Source organism: Mustela putorius, unplaced genomic scaffold (assembly GCF_011764305.1).
Source record: "Mustela putorius furo isolate JIRA1106 unplaced genomic scaffold, ASM1176430v1.1 tig00003834_pilon_pilon_pilon, whole genome shotgun sequence".
NCBI lineage: Eukaryota > Metazoa > Chordata > Mammalia > Carnivora > Mustelidae > Mustela > Mustela putorius.
This window is the reverse complement of record NW_025421987.1, coordinates 80,844,995-80,872,340: the sequence shown is the minus strand read 5'-3', so window position 1 is coordinate 80,872,340 and position 27,346 is coordinate 80,844,995. Positions and strand designations below refer to the sequence as shown.

At 35.1% G+C, this 27,346-nt stretch overlaps 2 protein-coding genes across 5 annotated transcripts in view; one reads left to right on the top strand and one right to left on the bottom strand.

Moving 5' to 3' along the window:
* GNB4 (G protein subunit beta 4) overlaps positions 1-5,502 on the top strand; it is a 56,165-nt gene extending 50,663 nt beyond the window's left edge. For both annotated transcript variants that reach the window (XM_004756629.3, XM_004756630.3), the window contains exon 10: positions 1,341-5,502. In XM_004756629.3, coding sequence (XP_004756686.1) covers positions 1,341-1,447 — 107 coding nt within the window. In that variant the 3' untranslated portion in view covers positions 1,448-5,502. The remainder of the gene's footprint in view (positions 1-1,340) is intronic.
* A 2,040-nt stretch (positions 5,503-7,542) lies between these two features.
* MFN1 (mitofusin 1) overlaps positions 7,543-27,346 on the bottom strand; it is a 32,588-nt gene continuing 12,784 nt past the window's right edge. For 2 of the 3 annotated variants that reach the window (XM_004756627.3, XM_004756628.3), the window contains exons 8-18: positions 26,405-26,558; positions 26,224-26,291; positions 20,049-20,170; positions 18,081-18,207; positions 17,688-17,792; positions 17,305-17,407; positions 16,938-17,167; positions 15,153-15,305; positions 13,905-14,101; positions 10,594-10,728; positions 7,543-8,561 (exon numbers count right to left, since the gene is read on the bottom strand). In XM_004756627.3, the coding sequence (XP_004756684.1) occupies positions 8,480-8,561; positions 10,594-10,728; positions 13,905-14,101; positions 15,153-15,305; positions 16,938-17,167; positions 17,305-17,407; positions 17,688-17,792; positions 18,081-18,207; positions 20,049-20,170; positions 26,224-26,291; positions 26,405-26,558 (1,476 nt within the window). In that variant the 3' untranslated portion in view covers positions 7,543-8,479. Of the gene's footprint in view, positions 8,562-10,593; positions 10,729-13,904; positions 14,102-15,152; positions 15,306-15,811; positions 16,095-16,937; positions 17,168-17,304; positions 17,408-17,687; positions 17,793-18,080; positions 18,208-20,048; positions 20,171-26,223; positions 26,292-26,404; positions 26,559-27,346 lie in introns of those variants that run through there. The other variant, XM_013058344.2, reaches the window with a different exon arrangement.

The window sequence follows — 27,346 nt, the reverse complement described above, 5'->3', positions numbered from 1 at the left end:
TGCTCTCCTGCTAGCACTCAGTTTGTGTGTGTGTGTGCACTCCCACATGGTTTATTAGGAGCAGCAGGAGAGATGTTAAAGCTGAACACTCAACAGAGACTTGAAGTTTTAAAACAACGATTTGAATGAATCATTGACTTTTTTTTTTTTTTTTTAAACTCGGCATTCTCTGTTGAGGGCTCAGCTTTAACATTTCTCCTCCTGCTACAGCTGCATCCTTCCTGTCTTCTAATGTTTCCCACATAGAGTGGATTTTATTTAGAACATCAGTCAGTGTTTACACAATTAGGACTTTTGTTTAAAGAGGTATTAGGCGTTTTGCCTGGATTGAATCAGTTAGTATCCATAACAGATCAGAATGTGTTTGTTTCCCATAATTTTTGGTTTCGTTGGCCCAACTGGATACTCTAACGGTAAAAATTGAATGGCGACTTGTGAATTGCTATCTCATTTTCCTTTCCAATGTGACTTGGAGTATTTAGTCACAGTGCTCATTTTCTGTTACTTCAACCCACGATTGTACATTTGCCTGTTGCCAAACATTGCTGTGCCGGAGGGACTACAGGGTCTTAAGAGTTAGATGAGGTTATGTTCCTGCGGTTGGGTGAACATGATTGAACATGATTTTGCTTCGTTATAGATACTGCAGACTCAGAGTTTATTTAAAAAAAAGTAATTCTTGAATTTGATATAGTCCAAGTTTGATTGTAGATCTTCATGATTCTCATTTTCCTTGAAGTTACCTAGCTTACCCCTCACACCCAGGCTCCCCATTTGGAGCAAGGAGCCTCCTCTGACAGCCAGGTAGCCAGAAAAATTTTTAAAAGGCAGATGTCCACTTCAGTACTGACGGTCTACGTTATCCCGGTGTATTGCTGAAATAGGGATGGGGATGAAATAAAACCTCGTGAACAGATTTCTTGCAAACGAATACTTCTTGAAGCTAAAGGCAAAGTCATTCCTGAGACTGCTTTTGGCAGTAGTTACTCAAGATGTGGATATAGTGAATATATAGGTATTCTAGACTCTTTCTGTCTTGTTGATATTCTAATGAGTTTTAAGTGTTCTGTTCTCTGATTTCCCATACCATGCATACCGTTTCTTTCCAGCTCTTTCGTCCTCACAATTGTTTGTTGATAATTGTTTCAGAAACCGGTGAACATACACTTAAACATGCACAGTACGCCTTGGAAAATAAAGGATAAAGAAAAGATTTGAAAATGAAATACGGTGTTTTGAAAAAAATTTTTAAAAATACCCTTCTAAATCTTGTATGCACATAATTGTTTAATTCTGAAAGTTGGCTCTTGTTAACTTTTTACTAAACTTCTGCTTTTCAGGTGTTCTTGCTGGTCATGATAACCGTGTCAGCTGTTTAGGTGTAACAGATGATGGCATGGCTGTGGCAACAGGCTCTTGGGACAGTTTTCTTAGAATCTGGAATTAATAGTGCATACATGTTTGCTGTTCTCCGTTGCTATCTGGAGAAATCAGTGCTACAGCCTATCGCTGTGAGAAGAAAATTCTACCTTATATTTGCAGGTGAAGATTTTTCTATTGAGATTGTTATATACAAAAAGATTTCAGTAAACTACAAAACAAAACAAGGGGGGGAGAAGGCAAGGGTGCTGGCTGAGATTGAAAGGACAAGTGCATTAATTTGAGGAATTAAGCTAATTGAACCTTGATGAATTTTTGCTTGTACTCGAAATTCTTTATTTTGTGTAGGACAGAATGTTCACATTAGAGCGGTTTATTATGTTTGATTGTGTTTTTTAAGACTTAAATTTTTAACTTTCTATACATAAGAAACATCACATTTTTGAGTTTTGTAATGGAGGAAGTAGGCATTGTAAGAGATGGAAGTGATCCCATATGTATGTGTACTTACGTTTGAAGAAAGTCTCCTTGATTTCTGACCTTTTAGCTCCTTGTTGCTTAATGTTTAAGAATGCTAGCAGGCCTAGATCTCTCTGAGGACAGTCCCTGTTGAATATCGTTAGTTTCTGGGTATCCTTCTGCTGTCCTGTGAATTTAAGTAAGGCTCACTTTCAGTCCCTGGCCTTCCCTGAAGGCCAGGGAATCAAGGAAGGTATCATTCTGAAATTTTAGACATACATAAGACATTCTTACATAGTTAGCAGTGATTGCATAAAAAACAAATTCTAAACATTTTAAAAAATCTGGTTATGATCTAATGACGCTTTGAGTAGCTCTCTAAAGAGCAGGGCTTTCCTAGTGATTTCATATTCTGAAACAGAGTTTGTAGGTTACCCTCATTATTTCAGATTAACATTTGGGTTGTCCTTGCATCTGAAGAATTTTGTCCAGTATTCTCCATTGATAGACATGTAGATGGGAAATACAATGTGATGGCATTACGCTGTTGAAAGAAGTGTTAAAATCTAACCTTCACTAGACTTGATCAGTTACAATTGTGTAGCAAGGTGGCTTTATGAGTTTGTGTTCAGTTTATATCAATTCCGATTTCCTATTATCGTGACTTAAATTTGAAAAAGGAAACATTCAGACTTTTCGCTCTTCTGTGATTTTTCTCTTGGCACAAAAAAATGGTTTCTAAGTGATTTCGCCAAAAGGAATACTTAGATCCATGTGACTCCACTTTAAAGCCAAAAGAAAAATTCCAGAAGTCCTTAAAGGAGTCAGAGGAACATTGCTTAGTATTTTCCTAAGCAATTCCTACTTGTCAATGATATAATGTGTCTATTACTAGAATGCCCCCCTCAATTTAAACAAAGATACTTTCCCCCTATAACTAAAGCCAAATGATTGATAATACAAGATTATTAGCCTTGATTGATGAAGTCATGGATTATTCTTAATACAGAAGTGCATTACTTTTGTAATTTAGTAAACCATGTCTGTTTCAACTTAGGTTTCAACTTTTGATCACATGTAACCCTAATCTAAACGCTTCCCAAATTTTACTTGTGAATTTTCATTTTTATATTGTGAATATGCTAGTAAGTGCATCAACCATAATGAAGTCTGTTACCAGTTTTAAGATCAGCTGATGATGGTGAAAAGAAAATGGATAAAGGAAGAGTAAGATATAGGACCCAAAACAGACTATTTTAGATGGCAGGCATGAATGTATATTTATAAACACGTAAGATTTCTATGAACTTTTTTTGGAATTAATGTTTGTGGACTGTCATTTCATAAAGAATAGCTCTTTAAGGTAAGGCAAGAATATTTTAAAGGAACGTATTCATTTCCCAAAAAGGTGAGGGTTTGCCATGTAGTTCAGCAGTTCATTCCAAATTCCTGTAAGAAAGCCCTTCTGCCATGTGCAAAAGCATCTCCTCTACCTTGACAGTTTCTCTAGCAACAAGATACTTTTGCCAGAGGGGCACCAGACTATAAGAATTCCATGGTCTTAAGCATGTTGATAGAAACAGTTGAAATCTTTGTAGATAAGCTTAAAAGTAGTTCCCATAATTAAATGTGTACTAGGCAACTAAGACCCAATCACTGTTGTGCTATTTATACATAGACCAAATGGTGACTTTATTACCACACTAGCTAAATCTTTGCTCTCCAGTAATACAGGTTCCAATTGCTAGGTATATTTATTTACTGCAGTTTGAGTTCAGCTGATAGTCTCAAGTGTTGTGCACAAGATTTCTAACCGGTAAGAGTAATACAGTATTTAAGAATTTGCATCAAGATTGTTGCATTTATTTGGTGCCTGTTTTCTTTTACCTTATAAGAAACATTTTAACATAATACGCCTCAGCATGTTTATTTATAGATTAATCATCTCAGAAAGTGTCCCCCACCCCCAGATCTAGCAAGAATAATTTAAGAGAACATACTCTTTTTTAAAAAGAGTGATGATTGCCATGTGGTTCAGCACATAATCCCAAAAGCTGGTAGCAAAGACCTCTCTACTTTGATGGACAGACAGTCCTCAGTTTTGGCACCTGTACTAGAGGTTTAGACTGAATATCCAAGGTCTCATCCTTCCCTCCTTCCCTCAGATTTTTCTAGCTTGATCCGTTGGTTCCATGCACACCACACAGAGTTCATCTTCACAGATGCAAAAGTTTGGGTTTAATACTTCAATTTTAAGAGTCTAATAGGCCATTCTCCTTTTAATGTAGACTCAGCTGAACTGCTACTGCATGATAGTGAACTAGTATCCTAGACATACAGATATAGGTGCTTCTGGAACATGTTCGGCAGTCTTAAAGTTAACCTGTTAAGAGAAATGGATCTTGCCTTCTCCAGGTGACAGTGAAATTTTTATTGCTAAAATATACTGTGCCAGTATTATAACTAACCTTCTCCAACACTATTGAAGTCTTAGATTTAATAATTTTAACCTTTCTAAAAGTGACAACATTCAGGGAAATTTATGCTTTGGTGTTACTGTTGAATGTTCACATTTTAAATTACAAGGCAGGTGAATGCCTGTGGCTAAAATCTGTTGATGTTTAAAGTTAGGAAACTGATTAATCAATCTTAGAAATGGGCCTATCATTTTCACAGTATTCTCTCGAGAGTCTTGAGGGTTTAAGTCAGGCTTAAAAATTTCTGCTTTTAAATCAAGTACTGTGTTCAGCTTCAAATTTCCCTTTAGCCATTGTGGAAAGCAAAATTTTAAACTGTCTTATCTCCTGTTAGAATTTTTTAAAGCACCCACAAGGTTAGACCATCTTTCTTGTGAGAAAGAGTAGCACAATGAAAAAAAAATTAGTACTTTAAATTAGACTGTTTGGGTGAATTATGTTTCATATTTACTAGTTTTTCCTCCTGCTCATTTTGAGTTGCCTTAAATTCTGTGGTATATCTTAAAATAGGTACTCATTAAAATGGTTCATAGTTGAATGTCTAAGCTAGCAGTGTATCTTTTAGAAGTTTTAGTCACAGATTGATGGTACACCTTGTATTTAGCGGATTTATTTGCATGTTGATAAAATTTCCTTTTTTTCTTAAATCCAATTACTGATCCTATAAAATCCTATAAAATAGTTAAAATGCAGCATCATGAAAAGGCAGGTTTTGTGTTTCAACTGGTGTTAAGTGTTCCCAACAAAATCTTACATCATGTAGTATTTATTTTTTAATTGAACTTCAGTGATACTTGGTAGATATTTCAAGCCTTTTTGTTTTTTACACAATGGTGCTCTATTCTATTTGTTTTGAAAGCATCTGAACACTTGGATTCACGTATTCTTATCCAAAGGCATCCACACAGAAGTGGTTTTTAAAGCTGATTAAATTGTTTTCCTTCACCTACAGTGGTTTCTACAAACTTGTAGCCAATAGACTTTGAATGTCAGTAACATGACTATGGGCAAGGTGAACGTAGTAGATTAAAGCTCTTAGAAAAGCTTTAAACCAAACTATGGACTTGTACCATGACTTAATAGTATTCTTGGATCTTTCTTGCACAATGATTCATTATTTGTACAGTAGCTCTGTGAAATGTTGCTGTGAACTGATATTGTAATCAATAAAGTGCTTTTAACCAGATTTCATGTAATGTTTTAATTTTTAGAATCACACTAAAGGGGTGCCTGGGTGGCTCAGGGGGTTAAAGCCTCTGCCTTTGGCTCAGGTCACGATCCCAGGGTCCTGGGATCAAGCACCACATCTGGCTCTCTGCTCAGCAGGGAGCCTGCTTCCTCCTCTCTCTCTGCCTGCCTCTCCCCCATTTGTGATCTCTGCCTGTCAAGTAAATAAATAAAATCTTTAAAAAAAAAAAAAAATCACACTAAAAATAGGTGCCTGGGTAGCTCAGTCAGTTAAGTGTCTGCCTTCAGCTCAGGGCATGATCCCAAGGTTCTGGGATTGAGCCCCGCTTCAGCAGGCTCCCTGCTCTGTGAAGAGCCTGCTGCTTTCTCTGTGCCACCACCCCCCTCTTGTACGGTCTCTCACTCTCTGAAATGAATAAATAATATCTTTGTTTTTTTTTTTTAGATTTTTTATTTATTTGACAGACAGAGATCACAAGTAGACAGAGAGGTAGGCAGAGAAAGAGGAGGAAGCAGGCTGCCTGAGGAGCAGGAGCAGAGAGCCTGATGCGGGGCTCGATCCCAGAACCTCGGGATCATGACCTGAGCTGAAGGCAGAGGCATTAACCCACTGAGCCACTCAGGCACCCCATGAATAAATAATATCTTAATCACACTAAAAATTAAGCCTTAGAAGTAAACTCCAAGCCTGGTATTTCATGCTTGGCCCTTTTTCCTTTCCTTAACCACCTCCTCACCACTGTGAATGCTACCTACTGTTAAAAGGCTGAAAAGTTACTGCTTTCATTTCTTTGTCCTTCAAGAATGAATTGGAGGAACTTTTTCTTGGCCAGGAGAATGAAATGAGGGAGTCTCTTTTCTTGGCAGGGTGCATGGGCCAGTCTACTACATAAAGATTAAAACTCACTGCCAGCATAAATGCTACATTTATCAACTATCAGGCAAACAAGTTTTATTTTCACCTTGCATACTTATAAAAATGTAGTTCTATATAAAGTTTAAGGCTATACAAAGTTATAAATAATCCTGCAAACATACAGAGTAAACCAAGTATGTGTAACAACTTTGAACTACAGCTGTGAATTGACATACTTCCTGTATAATTCATGGCCTTAGAGGGGCACATATCTCTAGGCATAAAGGTTGGGTTTCATTACTTCAGTGTTCCATTTCCAACATTCATGCATTTTCACACTTGATCAGGTGGAACTACAGTCTAACTGGGGATGGAGAACTTAACTGTAGCTTCACTATACCAGAACCACTATTCTGGCAGTTCCAACTTAAGCATGCGTGAGGATCACCTGGAGGGCACGTGAAAACAGACTGCTGGTTCCCAAACACTACTGGATTCAGTAGGTATGGAGGAGACCCTGCAATACGCTCTTCTCAAAAGTTCACACAAGTGATAATATACTTAATCCAGGGACCAGACTCTGACAGCCACTGTACTTTTACTAAGGAGGTGATACCAAACCACTATGCTCTTTCAAAAAGTTCAAGTACTTTCATATAAAGATTAAGGTCTTGAACTTGTAACCTAAGTTAGTAGTAGTTTTAGACATCAGTTTTTCATGTGGCAGTTGCTACATTTGTTGGTAGCATGTGCTATTATTTGGTTATAAAACAACAACAAATGCTATAAAGTAGTACTTAGATTTTAATACTGCATCCTAGTATCTGATCTGCATAAAAATACATTTTTGAAAGGCTTCTGTGACCTAAGTAATGTTATTTTCTCCTTAAAATATCCTGGAACATAATGCTGCACCAAAAAGACTTGAGTAGCATCCAGGAGCCTTAAAGGCACAAGAAAGGAAATACCAAAGATAAAAGAGCCTAACATGTTATCCCTCTGTGGAATAGCAGAAACCATCCCCGGCCAAATGCACTGTCATGATGCATCTAACAAAGCGTCTAGATGCTGGTGCTTTGGTGATCCTCAAGACTACGTTTTGCATAGCAAACCCCCAGAATGCCATTTTGTATGTTTCCGTATTTGTTTCTATTAGTTTTTACACAGAAAGAGACACAGCACTCGAACTCATAAACATTTCATTAAGTTAGAATATCAACAGTGCCCTGGCAAATTCATACAATTAAATAAAAGTAAAAGCCACCTGGGGGGACAATCCAGCAGTATTCCCAGCAAAAACCTTCTGAAGAATAGCATTTGTACATGACCGTAACCACTGAAAATTCAGAGCTCCCATATCTTGGGCTATTTTTATCACTTCAAACTTTATTCCTAAAACTGAGATAGAAAGGTTTTCTTGGCCATAATCATAGCTGAAGCAGAAAATACTTCTTTAGAAACAGATCAGGCAACTATTTATTCAGACCCAGATAGTTTTTAAAGAGACTTTATAATAACAAACCTTTATACTATTTTACATCAGTTTTAATGAGAAAAAAGAGGGAGTAAAAACTGTGTATTAGTGGTTTACATACCTGCCAGGATGGCAAAAGTGATTGTAACTTGCATCAACAATACACTCAAGAACATTCCACACTCCTCCTCGATAGAGCAATACAGTTTATAAAACAACAAAAACAAATGACTACTCCCATTAAGGTGGGCATCAAAAATTAGTTTTGAGAAAAGATGAAAGGAGCATTCTCTAACTCCTGGATGCCAGGAAGCAGAGTTTTTCAGAATCAAAAACAAAGAGAGCCCTAATTAAGAACAAGGCCCCACCCCTCAGGGGTCACATAGTTGGTTCTGTTGCTTTTAACTAATTCATCATTTTTAGCACAATTTAGCCTTTCTTTACCCAAAATTAAAATTAAAAATACATCACAACACTCTTCAGAAATGCAAACACCCTGAGATAGATAATTACCAGAATCTACACAAGGATTTGCTATTTAGGTACAGTTAGTATAATTCATATTTAAAGTCATTTCATAAACAACTGTCCCAATCTTCCAAGTTCCATTTTCTCCTATGATGATCACCAAAGCAATCTCTACTGTTAAGATTCTTCTTCATTGCTTGAATGTAGAAACTGCTTAGTAAAATTCTCCAGTTCATTTTCAAGTTGAACGGCTTTATTTCTAATTTAGAAAAATGAATAAAAAACCAATCTAATTATCATAAAGTCCAGTGAGAAAAAAAAGTGCATTCCATCCAATCTTAAGAAGAAAACCACTAGTCAGGTGTTGCTACATTTATCTGAATGCAGATAAATTATTACCAACCTTTTAAGAGTATGTATATATGCTATTACTTTGCTGTAAACACAGAATCCAATGTCCAGAACTTGAAAAAGGTACACTGAGATAAAAACCAAAAACTTAAGAAAAGCATAAGAGACAAAAGAATCCTATTACCTTACATGGGAGTTATATCCAAAGTCTTTGAATTCCCTTTAAGTTAAGCATAAAGTATAGAATAACTGGTTTTATGTATACATAAAGTAGCTGTCAGATGTCAAAAGACCATGGTATACCAAAAGTTTGGTTTTTTTTTTTTTTAATACTAGGATTATACCTGATATAGCTAAGTATCCTAAAAAGAGGAAAATAGGAACACTGACAGAGGAACACAGATTGTGTCTCCCATTCTCATACTATGCCAGGGCGTGCACATACTTGAATGAGTTTCTCTTTTCTCTTGGTCTTGTACTGTTGCTGGGTGCATACTGTCAAGGTCATGTACTATAGACTCCACTGCGTGCTGCTTCAGGCTTCTGCTGAAGCCTGAGGTAAGTTTTATCTGAATTACTAATCCTAATGTAGCAACAATGGAGATTCTAAATATTATGGTATTTGTTATTTTATACTTTCCTGTTAGAAAAAGGATGAGCAGATCATAATTATTCATACATAAGTCAGTCTGGCCAAAATAAAAAAGCTACAGTAAGTGCCAATAATATCATTTACATTTTACTCTAAACAAGATGAAACACTACTAAAAAAACTTACCTAAGTCAAACACACACACAAAACCTATTAAATGTAATCTTACTAAATTTGAAAGGCTGTATTTGAGATAATCTTAAATCAGGCAGAACGGAATAAAATTTACTTGGCTGTGTTTGTATGTATAAGGAAGTTAAGGTCTAAGTGATGGCAGTCTTTTTCAGAGATGATGAAATTGAGGAGTGATGACAATGTCACTGTACATCAGATTAAGACATCGTGGACAGACTTAACTGCAAGTGTTTTAGCTGTACGTCCCAAAATTTAGTTCACAAGGACAGCCTCTATAATTTGGAGACATTGCGAGCTGCTCTTGGATGAGCAACCATATGAGGCACATGCACTGGTAAACGGCAGCAGCTATTAATTGCTGCTTAATGATAACTTGTTAGGTGAGCCAGCTAATGGGTAAAAGGTGAAAGTTAGGGACTACCAAGAAGTAGTTTCTTCTACTACTCATCACTCATACTCCTGGTCAAGTCCCCAAAGGCAAACTTTACTTAGATGCCACAAAATCCATGATAAGTTGTATTAAACCAGAATTGAACAAATTAGGATGTCTTGTTTACTTCTGTTGCTTTAAAGTTAAGTACATCCAACAGTCCCCCAATGAAAATGGAAGTTAAGGGTCTTGAATACAGAGGACTAAAAACTCGCACTTTTGGGGCACCGGGGTGGCTCTATCAGTTGAGTGTCTGGCTCTTGGTCTCCACTCAGGTCATGAGCTCATGGGTCCTGAGACTGAGCTCCCGTGTTGGGCTCTCTGCTCAGCAGAGTTTACATGAAGATTCTTTCCCTCTGCCCTGCCCCTCAACTTGTACAGGTGGTAAAAGTGTGCAAGCATGTGCCCACTCTCTAAAATAAATAAATCTTAAAAAACAAAACCAAATCTTGCACTTTTAATTACAAAACTTCTGCTCTGAATGGGGACTAGTATGGCTTAATAGTTTTAGATAAAGATCTAAAAAAATCCTTTTAATTTTTTAATTCAGATTTTCTTTTTCTTGTTGAAATTAGGTTTCACTGAAAATGAAAAACAAATGGAGTATGGAAAATAACCAAATGTAAAAAGTTTTACTACAAATTCACTAGTTATTTTATATAATTATACTCAAGTAACGAGACCAACAAATGTTCACATTATTGAGAAAAAAGATTCAAATACCTTAAGAACTTCGAATTGTTTTGTATTTTCTCCAACTGATCTATTTCTTTGGATAATCTAGCAATTTCTTCTTCCAGATGTTTCTGTGTAATATCAACTTGTTGGCACAGGCGAGCAAAAGTGGTTGCCATTTCCCTTAAAATAAAAAAAGCTTTTTTTCAGCAGTCATGAATGTCTTTTAAAATGAATGAAGCTTTAATTTAAAGCTTATACTGAAAGACTAAGTTTAAAATATACCTAAAACATAAGATATCAAAGAACACTTTTAAGAATGCTCTGAAGGAGGCTATGGCACTTGTAGCCTTAATTTCATCTGGTCTCAAGACAAATGCTCAACAGGCAGTATCAACCTCTAATGAATATGAATAAGCTATAAAAAGGCTGAAGATGGGTGTATTTCTTCAGAAGCATAATAAGCCTTACTCGTCCCTTGCCTATACAAATAACAATTACTGAGCACAAGCAAGAAAATTTCATAAGCTTGTGACTTAGACAAAAAAATAATTTAAATCATAGCAACACTGAACCATGTTTCCATAACTAAAGGATTGTATTTAATTTGTGTGCCAGTTAATATGGTAGCTTTGGCAAACATGTTATTTTTGCAACTGGGAGCATGCCTAGTAGGTGTGTATACCTCTTTCCATTTCAACCCATCTCACCAAATATCAATATTAAGACAAATAAGAATCTTTCATTTTTTTCATATTTCATTAAATCAATATTTAGCGAGTATTTTTTAACTGAGTAATATATCGAGGCTGCCTCCATTAGGATGTAAAGTCTTTTAAGAAAGAGATCAAGTTATCTCTATTTCCTATAACCACCATTAGCATAGATATTGGCACAGTTATTAGCACATGGTAGGCAATTAACAATTGATGATTAAATGAATGAAAAGCTTCATTTTTTTAAAAAGCTTTGTTTTTACATATGTAACCTCAGCTGATTTCTTCCGGAGGTCTAGGTACCTCCATTAGAAAAAATATCTTCCTTAATATAAGTAAAATGAAAACTCTTGTATAAGACAAGAGCTCAGTAAATATCTGGCAAATATCCTCCAGTCTGTGCCCTCATTGTTTCTATTCTCTGCAGCTCTGTGTTAGTACAGGCTTTGAGCTTGTGTCTGAAAGTTTAATCTCCCTTTAACTCTGGTCTCCTCAGCCTAAACCATTCAATACACCACACCACTGTGGTTATTTTTATAGAACTAATACACCACACCACTGCAGTTATTTTTATAGAACTAAATGTCAATGACATCAACTTCCAGGACGTCCAAATATCCACGCTCCTGTCCTAGTATTAGGTTTATACTCGAATGTACCCCACTCAAATACACATCTGCCATACTCAAATTTCTCATGTTTCTGAACACATTTCTTCTCCCACTTACTTTCTTTTGGTTTGGGGTGTTTCCCTCTGCCTACATCTTCCTATTCCACACATTCAAACTTGGTAGGCTACTCTTCCTTGTGGGAAATCTTTTTTTTTTCTAAGATTTTATGTATGTATTTGACAGAGAGAGATCACAAGTAGGCAGAAAGGCAGGCGGCGGGGGGCGGGGGGGTGGGAGCAGGCTCCCCGCTGAGTAGAGAGACCGATGTGGGGGTCAATCCCAGGACCCTGAGATCATGACATGAGCCCAAGGCAGAGGCTATAACCCACTGGACCACCAGGCACCCGGGAAACTACCCTTCATGATTTAAGATTCTAGAGCCTCATATTATGAAGCTTACTTATCACTTACATTACTTACCACTTTTCAACTTTTATTGTAATTATCTATGTTATTTCTCCCATTAAATCACAATTCTCTTCAGCTCAGAAAACAGTTTAATTCAGCTCTCAGCAGCATCCAAATACAGACTATTATGCATTAACTTAATTGCAGTTCTAGATATTAAATCAATGAAACAAATTTTAAGATATATAAAAGAAACTAGTGGACCCAGTATAATAAAATTCTCTTCAGGGGCACCTGAGTGGCTCAGTGGGTTAAAGCCTCTTTAACTTTGGCTCAGGTCAGGATCCCAGGGTCCTGGGATCAAGCCCCGAATTGCGCTCTCTGCTCAATGGGGAACCTGCTTCCCTTCCTCTCTCTGCCTGCCTCTCTGCCTACTTGTGATCTCTGTCTGTCAAATAAATAAATAAAAATCTTAAAATAAAAAATAAAAAATAAAAAAAAATTCTCTTCAATTCTAAAAGAATTATGCCTTTAAACTTGTAAATGCAGTGGGGCACCTGAGTGCACCTGAGGGCTCAGTTGGTTAAGCATCTGCCTTCAGCTCAGGTCATGATCCCAGGGTCCATTGAGTCCCACATCAGGATCCCTGCTCAGTGGGGAGTCTGCTTTTCCCTCTTCCTCTGCCCCTACCCCTGCTCCTGCTTAATTCTCTCTCAACAACAACAACAACAACAAATCTTAGACTTGTCAATTTCGGCTGTGACAGTAAAAATACATTACACATGCCATCATGCTTTTTTTTTTTTGGTGGCATTTGGTTCCCAGACTATTTTTTTCACCTTTTTTTTTTTTTAATTTTTGAAGATTTTATACGTTTGACAGAGAGAGAGTACACAAGCAGGGGGAGGGTCAGAGGCAGAGGGAGAAGCAGGCTCCCCCCTGAGCAGGGAGCCCAACGAAGGGCCCAGGACCCTGGGATCATGATTCCAGCCAACGGCAGACGCTTAACCAACTGAACCACCCAGGCTCCCCTTTTCTTACCTTTATTGAGATATAATTTACATACTATAAAATCTGCTCACTTAAAATAATACAATTCAATTTTTAGTATATTCACAGAGTTGTGTGACCATGACCAAAATAAAATTTTAGAACCTTTTATCACTACCACCCCACAAAAAATCTCATATACATTACCAGTCATTACCCTTTGCCCCTTTCCCAACCCTTGGCAAATAATAATATGCTTTCTGTCTCTATACATTTGCCTACTCTAGATATTTAATATAAATGGGACCATACCTTATGTGGTCTTTTGTGATTGGCTTCTTTCACTTAGTATGTTGTCAAAATTCATCTTGTCTTGGAGCGCCTGGGTGACTCAGTCGGTTAAATGTCTGTCTTTGGCTCAAGTCATGATCCCAAGGTACCAGGATCAAGCCCTGAGTGCCATCATGCAGTTCTGAGCATGTCTGATACCCTTGTTTTTTTTCACCTTGGTGGTGATTACAAATGTGTTTATACTGTGGTAATTCTTTTGAGCTAAACTCTTGTTTATGCATTTTTTATACATATCATACATCAGTAATGCTTTAAAAAAAAAAAAAGACATCTTTCAACTTACTGTTGTACTTGATGGCTACAGTTTGCACTGGTGAAACTAACAATCATCTGCAGTTTTTCCGTTGCATAGTTCACAAACTGCTGTTTAAAGGCTCTCTCCTTGGCACGTGTGGTCCAGGTCAGCCTCTCATAAAGATACAAAGCTCCATACATACTTAATGAAACAGATATGAGTTTCCACCCTACAGTTTTCCAGATCTGTAGGGATAAATTCACAGGTTATTTCAAGAAAGAATATCACTACTAGGGAGACTGTACATTAAAGCATTTTAACAAACTCATCAGCCCCCTTTGACTCAAATCCGTATTTTTAAAAAAATGTATATTCCTTCTCTGTTAGAAAATCTGAAGCTACTGGAAATCAATCAAGATGAAAAAGGAGCTATACATAAATACCAGGCAAGAACTTTTATAACCTGCCAGACATTTACTAACTTGATATATCTCAAGAAGACATGTGAATTTTTTTTTAGGTCAGAGATTTTATTTCATTTATTTTTAAAGATTTTATTTATTTATTTGACAGACAGAGATCCCAAGTAGGCAGAGAGGCAGACAGAGAGAAAGGAGGAAGCAGGCTCCCCGCTGAGCAGAAAGCCCGATGCGGTAATGGATCCCAGGACCCTGGGATCATGACCTAAAAGGAAGGCAGAAGCTTTAATCCACTGGGCCACCCAGGCGCCCCAGGTCAGAGATTTTAAAAACCAAAATCTATGTTGTTAATGATGTGAAAAAAATTTTAACAGTTAAAAAGAACAACTAAAAAGTAATCTTGAATATTTTAAGGCAGATCCCACTGGTATTCAGAGAAGTCTACATAAGGGACCTGAATAATTCCTGTTACTCCAAATTATAAATATAATTTATGTGCTGTGAAGTGAAAATAGGAAGCATTGTTTTAAGGACTAGCTAGTTGGTGGTATTTTTTTCCCTAAAGAGGTATTCGTTAAAAATGTATACTGTGGCAATCATTTTGCAATATATATACATCAAATCATTATCTTGTATGCCTAGAACTAATACAATGTTATGACAACTATACCTTAATTTAAAAATAAATAAGTCTGTATTTTTAAAAACTTAAGATTAGACCTGTGAAACGCATCTTTATTCACTAATTTTAGCCAACAACTTTTCATGTCATTCTACAAATTATCCTGGAAATAAAAGTAAATATACCTTTCTTTTCGTGTCTAGCAGACAGCTTTGCAAAACTCCAATTTTAATTATACTAAAAAGAACTTCTTACCACTCCTCCAACAACTATGATGCCCATAGAAGTTCTAGATGTGAGAGAAGCTAATCCTGTTATTAAGGTGACCATGAGTTCTTCCTGTGATGCACTGTCTGGAGTTGCTGGATTGGTTGGAGCAGTGGGAGTAGAGGCTAAAGATCTGGGAAGCTGATAAGGTTGGGGAAAAAGGATTATTATAATTAAACAACTACAAATGGAATAGTTACATTTATAAGTTCTATTGTATTTCTTGTATAATTACAGTAGTAAATCTATAAAAAGAATGAGTCAAATAATGAGTTTACTATAAATATATGAAGAAAATAAAAAGTCTCAAAATTATTTTCTATGACTAATACTGAATTTTTATACTATATGATTCTACCTTTAACAGTAGGCCCTCAACTCTCAAGTGGAATTAAAACTGTATTTTAACATTCTCACATGAAAGACACAACCTTAGAAAAAAAATTTTTTAATTACTTAAAAATTAAAATCTTCTACACTTCAAAATACACTATACGAAAATTAAAAGACAAGCCACAGACCAGAAATACATACTCTGAAATCATGTATCTGACAAACAACTTGCATCTAGAGAATATATAAAGAACTTCTACAATAAGAAGCCAAATAATCCATTAAAAAATGGGTAAATGATCTGAATAGACATTTCACAAGATACACAAATGGCCAATACAAGTACATGAAAGATGTTCAAAATCATTAGTCATTAGGGAAACACAAACTGAAACTACATGAGATACCCCTTCACATCCACTAATAAAAAAGACAGACAATAACAAGTCTTGATGGAATGTTGAGAAACAGAACCTTAATATACTGCTGGTGGGAATGTAAAATGGTGTAGCTGCTTTGGAAAACAGTTTGGCAGTTCCTCAGAAAGTTAAACATGGAGTTACCGCATGGCCCAGCAATTTCATTCCTAGGTATATACTCAAGAGAAATGAAAACAGATGTCCACATAAAAATAGTACATGAGTGTTCATAGCAGCATCATTCATAATTGCCAGAAAAGTACAAACAACTTCAGTGTCCATCATCTGAATAAAATATGAGATAATCTATAATGGAGTATTATGCACCTATAAAAAATGGAGTACTGGTATATGCTACAACATTCATGTACCATCATGATGAATCTTGACAATACTCTGCTAAGTGAAAGATGCCCCAGGGACAAAAGGGCACATTTTTTATTATTCCGTTTATAGGAAATGTCTAGAAAGGGAAAAATATGACAGTTACAGAAAGCTAACTAGCAATAGGGCTGGAGGTGAGAATGATCACCTGCAAATGGACACAAGGGTACCATTTTGGGGTGATAAGTTCTAAAATAGGATTGTGGTGATGGTTTTAAAACTCCACTGATTTTCTGAAAAAGTATTGAATTGATAAATTCAAAAGTTTTTTTTTTTCTAAATGCTTGCATTTACTCTAGTTGAAGTCAAAACTTCAATTTTATTTGAAAACAAAAACTTTTAAGGAAAAAACTGTTTCAAAAATGAATGTGGAACAACTACAACAGTACTGAATGAAAACGCTGGAAGTGCCTTTCCCTTTGCACAGTATAACTAATTCAGAAATGGCTCTATGTGATTGGTATTAGCTCATAACTATGCAAACTGGACACAACTAGTTGTATTAGAGAAATCACATAAGCAAAGTAGAAATATTTTTTAAAAAAGAGCAAGAATCTCAACTGGTAGAATCAAAGATAAATAACTGTGTAGTAGAGCAACAACAAAATCAAAAGCTTACTCAAAAAGAAAAAGATACCTGGAAGATGGGTTCTGATAATCCTAGCAACACCCTCTGAGCATTCACTGGGCCCAAGAAACGATGGACAAGGGAAGACCAGCCCAGGGAAAAACGAAATACAATATCCTCTTGAAAATCTGAACATAACTTGTGGCAATTTAGGTCATAGCTGAGATCAAATTTCTTGCAAGGAATCAGTGTATGTAGTTTATTTTGTATACCAGTTGGAAGTAATGGCTTCAAATTTTCTAGATAAAACAAAATAATGGTATTTAAGAAACAAGAGTAAATAATGTTTTACTTTTTATAAAACACCTCAAGGAAACTAAGTCCTTTTCCAATGAAATAAATAAACTACACATGAACTTATAGACGTAAATATTACCAATTATTTCTTGCTGGGACTGAAGCATTGAAGCATTGACTTCATTGGTACACCGATCCGCCAAATTTCTTCCCATACCATCTTCTATGTGCTTATTTAACTCCTGTTAACATGGTACATGTGCCCATTATTTTTTCTCTAGAACATGTACAGATTTTGCAAAATCTTAAGTGTAGTAAATGGTCTTATTTTAAGAGAATATTTTTGTGGTACTTTATATATAAGATAGTTTCTATTTATTACAAGAGTGCACAGGGGCTAGAAAAGTTCAATCATGTACTAATTGCCAGGAAGACATTAAAATGGCTAATCCACTAAATAAAAATGTAGAATAAGGAGAGGAAACTGAGCAAACTTTTACTTTTAACAATAATTTAACTTACATTTTTATATACTTTCAATACACTTGGAGTAGGATGAAACTCAGAACAAAATTCATCAACTAAAACGGAGAGTCGACAAATTTCATCTGTCATTGCACTGGAAACCTGAAAATATGAAGTTAAAAAAAATTAACCAAGATTATCAACTAGTCAGTCAAACTGTAAAAAAACTTAATAAAATGTGCCTTTAGGCTAATGGTGATAACATTTTTAGGGTTACCAAAAATATTTTCATTTCCAGAAATTTATTTTATTTAAAGATTTTATTTTTAAGTAATCCTACACCCAAGGTGGGGCTTGAACTCACAAACCCAAGATCAAGAGTGGCACACTCTACTGACAAAGCCAGTTTCTCCATTCCCAGAAACTGTAGTCATAAAGTCACCAACTTACCTTGTTTGCCACCTCTTCTGTAACTGCCCTGATTTTTTTCTTAACATCCAGTGTTAAAAGATTCATCTGGTTTCGGATAAAGTCCAGTCTATCAATTTGATCTTCCCTCTCTTCCATTGAATAAACCCTATTGTAGTAGGTAGAATAATTAATTCTCAGGAAATACTGAAATCCCAAAGCAATTAAGCTAGGGCATTCACTTAGGTAATGAACCATCTGCTGGCATGATACAGTGGCAAAAAAAAATCCAAAACTTACATTTCACATCTAAAATGATTCAAATAATATTTCATTTACAAAGTATTTTCTAGAGGATCGAATATAAACTACTTTGTCTGTGCATGTAGCATCCAAATCCCAAATAAGGACTCTCCAAACACAGATACGAACAGTCACAATAAAAATAATGACTTCATTTAAAAAACAGGGTCAGCAAATGGCATCCTGAAAGCCAAATCCAGCCAGCTGCTAGTTTGTGCCATGCCATGACCATTCATATGCCTCATATGCCTATCATCTGTATGACTACCTTTGCCCTAAAACTGCAGAACGGACTAGTTGCAAAAGAGAAAGTACAACTCACAAAGCCTAAAAGATCTACTATCTAGCTTTTATAGAAAATTTGTCAACCACTACAGGATCTAGGAAAACAAAGACCTGAGCATTTTAAAAATTATCTTCAGCTAAGAGAGTTCCCAAGACATGATTATATAAACCATTCTCAAATCACATGTTCTTTGTGCTGTGTATAGTTCAATGTCCTGTTTTTTTTTTTTTTTTAAAGATTTTATTTATTTATTCGTCAGAGAGAGGAGCGAGAGTGAGCACAAGCAGACAGAATGGTAGGCAGAGGCAGAGGGAGAAGCAGGCTCCTGGCTGAGCAAGGAGCCCGATGTGGGACTCGATCCCAGGACGCTAGGATCATGACCTGAGCCGAAGGCAGCCGCTTAACCAGCTGAGCCACCCAGGCGTCCCAATGTCCTGTATTTTTAAAATCAGTAATATTAAGGTCAACTGGTGGACCAAATGCTCACTCTGGCTACTATGATAAAACAACTGAGCTGAAAGAGGCATAAATAATAAAATAATCTCATAGAAACAGTGCACAGGGCCCGAGATCAGACTCTTGAGTTCTCACTCTTGTGTTTCATTTATTAGAAATTCTCTCATTTTGTATATGATGCATTCCAGGAGAAGTGTCATAATTAGGCAAGAGATTTAGGTGTATTTGTTCCCAGTAAGATCAGATGCATTTAAAATTCCCAATTTAATGTCCTCTTAATCTCTGATGCTTTGTATCTTTCCCTTGATTGGCTTAAGGCCACTAACTGTTCAATTAAGGCTTAACATTCCGTATCACATCTAATACCGGGATCACATCTAATAACCTCAGCTTTGTTTCAAGTGTACCAAGTCTGTGAGAACTAGCCTTTTCCTCAGTGTTAGCAATTTCATGAATTTACTTTCATCTTTATGTCATAAATGGAGTAACAGTGCAGTACAATGACATATAGGGTAGTGCTTACCAAACTGACCTACTGGCTGGCAGGTAATATCGCCTTGTTTACCAGTTGATAAAAAAACCACAACTGGCATCAAAGAGAGATTTCTAGGTATCAGTGTATAAACATGAAAAATGGGTCATAGGTTGAATATAAAAAGAGGTCCACCTGCTTTTTGGATTTCTTCAAAATATTCCACTTGTTCTTCCACTGCCTTAAAGATATTTTAAAACTATGAAGCACGTTAAAATCATAACTCTTGAGAATAATGGGTTCCAGGAAATGCAAATGATGTTAAGGTTGTAGAATAAATATTTACAATTTCAAATATTCATTTAAAACCATGCAAGTAGGCTGCTGACTTAAGTGCTAAAGTATTTAAAAGATAACAATTTAAAACCTTAGTTTAAGGAATTTATACGGACATGAACTGACATTTTTATTTTGCAATAAAATGAATTCATACCTTTTCTCTGCTGCTGCCACGTTTACTGAATCCATTATGTTTTTCACAGTATCTAGTATCTGTTTAGCTCTGATAGTGTGCTGTTCAAACTTTGTTTTCACTGCTGACTGCGAGATACACTCCTGCGAGGGCCCAAGCCATAACACATTACTGTAATTCCATCCCAACATTTTCAGGAATTTAAACACAAAAACTTGCTGTTTGTAATGATAACCAAAACATAAGGGCAGAAAATAAATGCATAATAAAAAGAACTTAAAATAACAAAGGTTAAAAAACCTACAAGAAATCAAAAGTAAAAAGGGTATTAACAGCAAGTTCATATCTTTGTGTAATTTTACACAGTAATGTGCAATGGTTTTTTGACTATATTTTTAAAAATAAATGAATAAGCAGGGTACTGTTGTCAATGTTAAAGTTTTCTCCATTAAAATTACTAACTTTATTGGGATTGCCTTTAATCTATTTCTAGTCTGTCTTAATTTTTCTCATGCTTACAATAGATAACCTAATGAAGTTCTTAACTGAGTTATGAATGAGAATTCCACATTTTAAGAAATCAGTTGATGATAGAACATAGTTATTAGAAATTAGGACTTGTATTAAAACTTGAACATGAAAAAAAGTCTTTAGCAACAAGCAACCGAAATAATAATATTGTTTAAAAAATACCTACAGCTATTTCAAAGATAATCCTATTATTGTCCTTGCTCTATAGTTTGTGCAAACAGGTTCGAATGATGCCCTATCTTATTTGTTTCATCTTTAAGCTAATTGTAGCTCATAAACCATTCACAGCTGTACAAATCTGGTTTCATGACCACTGTTTTTTTTTTTTTTTTTTTTTGTTTTTAAATGAATACGGTAGAATGCATCACATATAGTAATGGACACATTTATACTATAAAACTTGTTTCAATTTCAATACATCTGAATACTATTATCTAAAATATTTACTCTGAATTCATCACTGAAAACTTACAAAATTATATTAAAACTCATTCTTACTTTATAGAAAGTTAAATTCTGCACTGACATAACATCTAAAAACAACTACAAGTGTTTACAGAAGAAGGTCATCTGGTCTTTGAACAATCACTTGTCTGTATCACAGCAGCAGTAACTACAATAGGTGTTTCGTAGAAGTCACATTTATTCCCTGTGATAAATTTTTTTAAAAATTGAGAATATACCCCAACTTTCCATGATTTCCATGAATTCATCTTCTTGAACCTCTTTTCACTGCAACCAGTATAAATTGTGTTAACTATCTTTCATCACAATAAACAGCTTTCAAGCTTTAAAAAGTATTCACTTAATACCAAAGTATTTATTTTGAAATCACTAGTATGTTCATTCAATACACTATTTATAACCTAGAGCCTTCACATTTCTAAAATGATTACCTATTCAATTCACTAAGATAGAAAAAACTTTTATAATTTCTTCTGCCATTTTAGCTGTCCTCTGTGGTACTATGAGGTATGAAATAAAAACAGATTCACTTCTTTAGCTATAGGACATTGAGGGTAATTCATTTCCTTAACACTTTATAAAACCTTAACTTAAACCTATGACTTTCTTCCACTGGATAGCCTAACTTTTGTTCATGGTTAAACTTATTTATACATCACTCAACATCACTAATCCTGAAAAGATTAGTTGTAGGAAGTTATGGTATTCCCATTCTCTATGTGCCTACAGAAAAACCACCAATAAGTACACAATATTAAACAGTTAAACTGCTTATTTTTAACAACCAAAACAAAGCTCTGATTTTCTTTAAATAACTGCACCTCATAAAACGACAAATTAACCTCCATAAAAACAATAAAAGCATAAAAATATTTTTAAAAGAAAAAAAGGTTAAAAGAAATCCTATATTCCTCGATGAAGCAGATCTAGATATCAGCAATGAAGACCTAAATTTATAGGTAACAGCACAGTATTAGAGCTAGACCAGAAAGAAATATTTTCAAAAGTTATTAGGCAATATAAAAGTCACTCCTTGATTTTAAAAATATACAATAATGTCATGAATTAACAGAGAGACATAAACTACTAGTTAATATAAATAACTAGTTAAAATAATAAATAAACAAACTCCTTCTAGTTTAGAAATGGGTATCTTACACTGATATTTCCACTGATCACAAAAATATCAAGTCAACCTGCAAAAGAAATACTCTATTCTGAGGTGTGAGAAATGTTAATTTAAATATGGGTTTTTAAAACTGCATTATTTCTCAGAACTCTCACTACACTAATAAGCTTATGAATCCCCACAGGAACATACATAGTGAGCAGCAGCTTCCAGACTTACTTTATCAGGAACTCTAATTTTCCAAGAAGGTTAAAATACTGTACCAAACCATTTTAAATCCCAATTGTATCTCAGTTAAGATAGTTTTCTAACTTACTTTTTTTGTTTGTTTTCTAACTTTCTAATAATATCTAAAGAAGCCAGCTGGTAGTTAATTATAGTCATAGATTTATAGATATTAATACTTATATATAATTAAGACATAAAATTACTGTCAAATCCTCTTAACAGACCCCAAACACCCAATAATATGCTATTCACCACTCCCAACTTACTATTTTTAAAGATTTTTAAAAATTTTATTTATTTATTGGAGACAGGAAGAAAGAGATCACAAGTAGGCAGAGAGGCAGGCAGAGAGAGAGAGGGGGAAGCAGGCTTCCCGCTGAGCAGAGAGCCCGATGCGGGGCTTGATCCCAGGACCCTGAGACCATGAAATGAGCAGAAGGCAGAGGCTTAACCCACTGAGCCACCCAGGCGCCCCTATTTTTAAAGATTTTTAAATTGAAAGGGCAATGCAAGAAAAAATACTACTATACAATATACCTCTCCCATCTGTCTCCCTCTCCATACAGATATATCTATATAGAGAGCTATGCATATATTTTTATAGATATTTTTTTCCTGTTGAACAATCTGACACTTCTTTGCAGACACCACAACTTCACTACTAAATATATTAACATGCCTTATTAGGAATGGGATCATTTTCCTATACGACCAAGAAACAATCACTGCATTCACTGGGACAGTAAATACTATTAACCTAACATACAGTCCATTTTCAGATTTCACCAGTTGTCCCAGAAGGTCCTTTACAACTAAGTCACTGACATTTTAGAGTAGAATTATCTTATACCTGTTTTCCATCTTATAATCAAAACTATTAAGAATAGCTAATGGCCAAATATTTGAGCAAAGGTATTTAGATTTCTAAATTATCTTTAGAATATACACTTGTTCAAATACAGGTTTAAAATAATAAGAAACATGCTGACAGAATTAACACCGATTTTGATTGATTTTAATGGATTTAATTTTCAAGCCTTATTTTAACTTGATACTCCAAATGTTCCTATAATGTTTTGCTCCTCAAGAACCAAATGAAACCCAAAAAGTCTATGGCAAATATCAGACCACTAAAAATGGTAAACTTGGTGCAATTTTTCTTTTCACAAAAATCATTTTCTAAGACTCCAAAAAAAGTGAATTCTAAAAACAAAGAGAAAATACATATGTAAGACACATTCTGTGACCACAATACAAAGAAAACAAAAATAAATAACCAAAAGTTGGATGAAAAGAATCAAAACATCTTATTCTGAGCAACTCCTGTATTGAAGAGAAAATGCCAACAACTGTAATTAAAAACTATTAAAAACAATGAAAACTAAACTGGATACTGAAACCCGTGGTATATGTCCAAAGTTACATCACAAATTCACAGCCCTAAATTCTTCCCTAAAGAAAAAAACAAAAAGACAATTCCACTTAAAAAAAAGTATAAAAAAGTCAGGAGAAACTATGTTTAAAGATTAACATAGAATTTAATGAATAAAAACCAAAACCTGCTATTTATGAATGGAAAAATTAACTAAAAGCTGGGGCTAGGTGTTTGGAGGATAGAGCAGAGCAGTTAAATCACTGGGAAATCCAATTAAGGTTAGACTATATACATGTGGGGGCACCTGAGTGGCTCAGGTGTTGAGCATCTGCCTTTGGCTCAAGTCATGATCCCAGGGTCCTGGGATCAAGCCCTGCATCGGGCTCCCTCTCCTAGTACCCCCTGCTTGTGTTCCCTCTCTTACTGTGTCTCTGTCAAATACATAAATAAAAATCCTTAAAAAAAGGAAAAAAGAAAAAAATAGAATATATACATTACATGTACGTATGTCTAAATAGATATGAGAAAAAATACAGAAGTTTTAAAAATGAACAATTTTATCCTACTAAATTATAAATTCTTAAAAATGCCCCAATTTATAGAAGTCTTAAATTATGAAAATTGATTTAAGAAGTAACTAATTTCACTCTGGAAAAAAAGCTGAAACAAGTAATCATCAAAAAATGCTTTGGCCACCAAGACAAGACTTTCTGCCCATCTATTTATTTCTTTAGGTAAGTTCAAATAATTTCTAGCTGATTCTTACATTAAATCTATCATACTTTTAATTGAACAAACATTTCAAATTCTAAGGTCTGATATTCTCTATGACTTTATGTAAAGCTCTTGCACATGGTTTTTTCTATACATAATTTTTAGACTCCCAAATGAACTATTACAATAAAAAACTGCCAAATTTCTTCTAAAAACATTAAAAACAGTAATTCCTAGGTCTGCCTGATTATTGCCCTCACTTGGGGAGCAAGTGAATATATACGGATTGCTAGGTCCATCCCATGCCCCACTGGATCGTCCTCTGGGATAATTCAGGCAGTTCTCTAAAGCACCTCATGTGATTCTCATGATCAGCCAAGGTTTGGGAACCAGTGTTCTACAGCATAGCTTTTTATTCTTCTCATTCCCACTTCTTCAAGGAGATACTCTGTCTGGGTAGCAGGAACCAATATGAAAGAGGTTATAAATGCATATGAGAACAATATGATTTAGTAGGAGAAATCAGTGACAAATATCTAATACACATAGAAAGAAGGAAAGAAAGGTCAATAAGTAAGACAAAGGGAGACAGAACAAAAGATCCTCTCCCCAATATTTTTCCCATGGATGAAATAATTGAGAAAGGTGAGGAGAGCACTGAATCTTGTGAAAGAAAAAGGAAAGAACATAAACAATGGTCTTGGAGTGACTGGGAATTCATGCAATCTATGGTTTAGCTTGGGATGACATATGCTAATATCTCAGGAGCTCTGACTTTAGAGACATCTTACCAAGGTCTCCACTAGTGTGGACTTTCCTTCTCTACGTATGCTGTCTTCATCTACTTAATAGTCTATTTCCAACTCACCAAATTAAAGATGGGGGATAGCGACCAAATGTTTAATTTAAAAAATTCTGCCAAGTACATTCAACATTTTCACATCCTTGCTATTAAAGCTGTTACAACTTAAAGGAAGAATTACAAAAGAAGTTTTTCTTAGTTCTGAAGTCTTCATGTTCATACATGGGTGAAAAGGGGATATGTAATCTAAACAGAGCTAGATTAAAAAGGGCTAAATAAGAGCTTAGAAATTAACATCTAAAGAACTTTTTTCAGTTAAATGTAGGATGAGTTTTAATGTCTCTGAATAAAATGCCTGCACCAAAATAGAAATAAGTGTCCTTCCTTCCCAGTGCTGCAAATACATTAGCTATTTGTGTGCCCAGTAGTTCCTACCAGATTCCTATACTACAGAATACCCTGTATCCTAATTATTTTTGTACTCATTTGTTTAGGACATTTGACATAAAATGTGGAGAATAAACAGGTAATGACACAGCTTAAAATGTAATAAATTCAGTAAAATGACATTAACAAAAGAAAAACATGATCTTCACTTTGCTCCATTACGCATTCCAATAGCAATTTCATTTATTTAATCTTGCTTCAAATTACTGAATAAAGAGAATTTCACTCACTGCACAACACATGCAATATTAAAAAAACAGTTTCCCGTTTGAATACAACCATATAAGAAAAAATGAGAAATTATAATCTTTAATTCTCAATTCTTACAGATTTTGCAGGGACTTCCTTTCTTCAAACTTGTTTCACTTGCTGTAGCAGTAACTATACTAAATAACAGCAAGCAAAGGTTATTTGACAAAGATAAATAGAGGAAACAGAGGATTATGATCATTCTCCAACCAATGACAGGGTTTTATATTAGTCAATACATACACAAAATTCCTACCTCGAAGATTTGTTCAAAATTCTGAAACTCCTGTAATCTCGCCTGAAATCCTTCAGCAAGTGCCCCACCTGTAATATTTAGGTGAAGAGTTTAAAACCTAGGATACAGCAAAGTAAGATTTATAGCAGTTATTTCTACAACTATTCTTGTATTTCAAAAGACAATCTATATTAATACATACCACCTTCTGGCATTCCCTGTGCTTTGTGCTTTCTAGCACTAAGAACTTCCTTTGCAGAAACAAAGAAAATACGATTCTGTGCCTCTAAAGGATCCACAACTTTAAGCTCCTCCACCAAGAAATGCAGACATCTTTCCATGTGCTGTCTACGTACCTAGAGAAAACAGGGTACCGAAGTAAACAAATGTAATGACTGCTACAGGCCTTTACTAAGCTCCATTTATAGTGATATTATAGTAGTATCTCCAATATACTTAAGAAACCCAAAAATTCTAATAAATGAAGTTTGATACTTGCTGACAGAATACTTTCTCTTAGAGTAATGATCCTTCTTTGACCACTTAAAATTCTGATGGACCAACAAATACCATGATGCCATTTCCAAACATAGTATTGACAAATAATAATACTTACTGCCATGGGAAAATGTTCTTATTTCTGTATTATTGACATACATGACTATACTACAAAGAAGAAATATGTATATACATACTGTGAAAATTAATAGTTGGCATGAAGGCAACAACCACAAAGCAGGTGGGGCATTTTTATTTATTTCTTATGCTTGTTTTCCAAATATTTTTAAATGAAGCTATTAATATCTCTGATATCAGAAAATAAATGCTACAAATAATTTGCTACAATGAAGCTATTTTTATTGCAAAATCAGAACATGGTCTATTTTTCTTTCAGTGATTGTTTTTTAAAGATTTTATTTATTTATATGAGAGAGAGAGAGCATGGTAGGGGGGTCAGAGGGAGCAGCAGACTCTCTGCTGAGCAGGAGCTCCATGGGGGACATGGCCCGGGCTATAGGCAGTCGCTTAACCAAGTGAGCCACCCAGGCATCCCAAATAGTCTATCTTTCTTAAAACACTGAGAATTAAATTTGGGGAGAATGCATTAGCTAGGGATTAGGGTTGCAATGTTAGGTTTAAGATT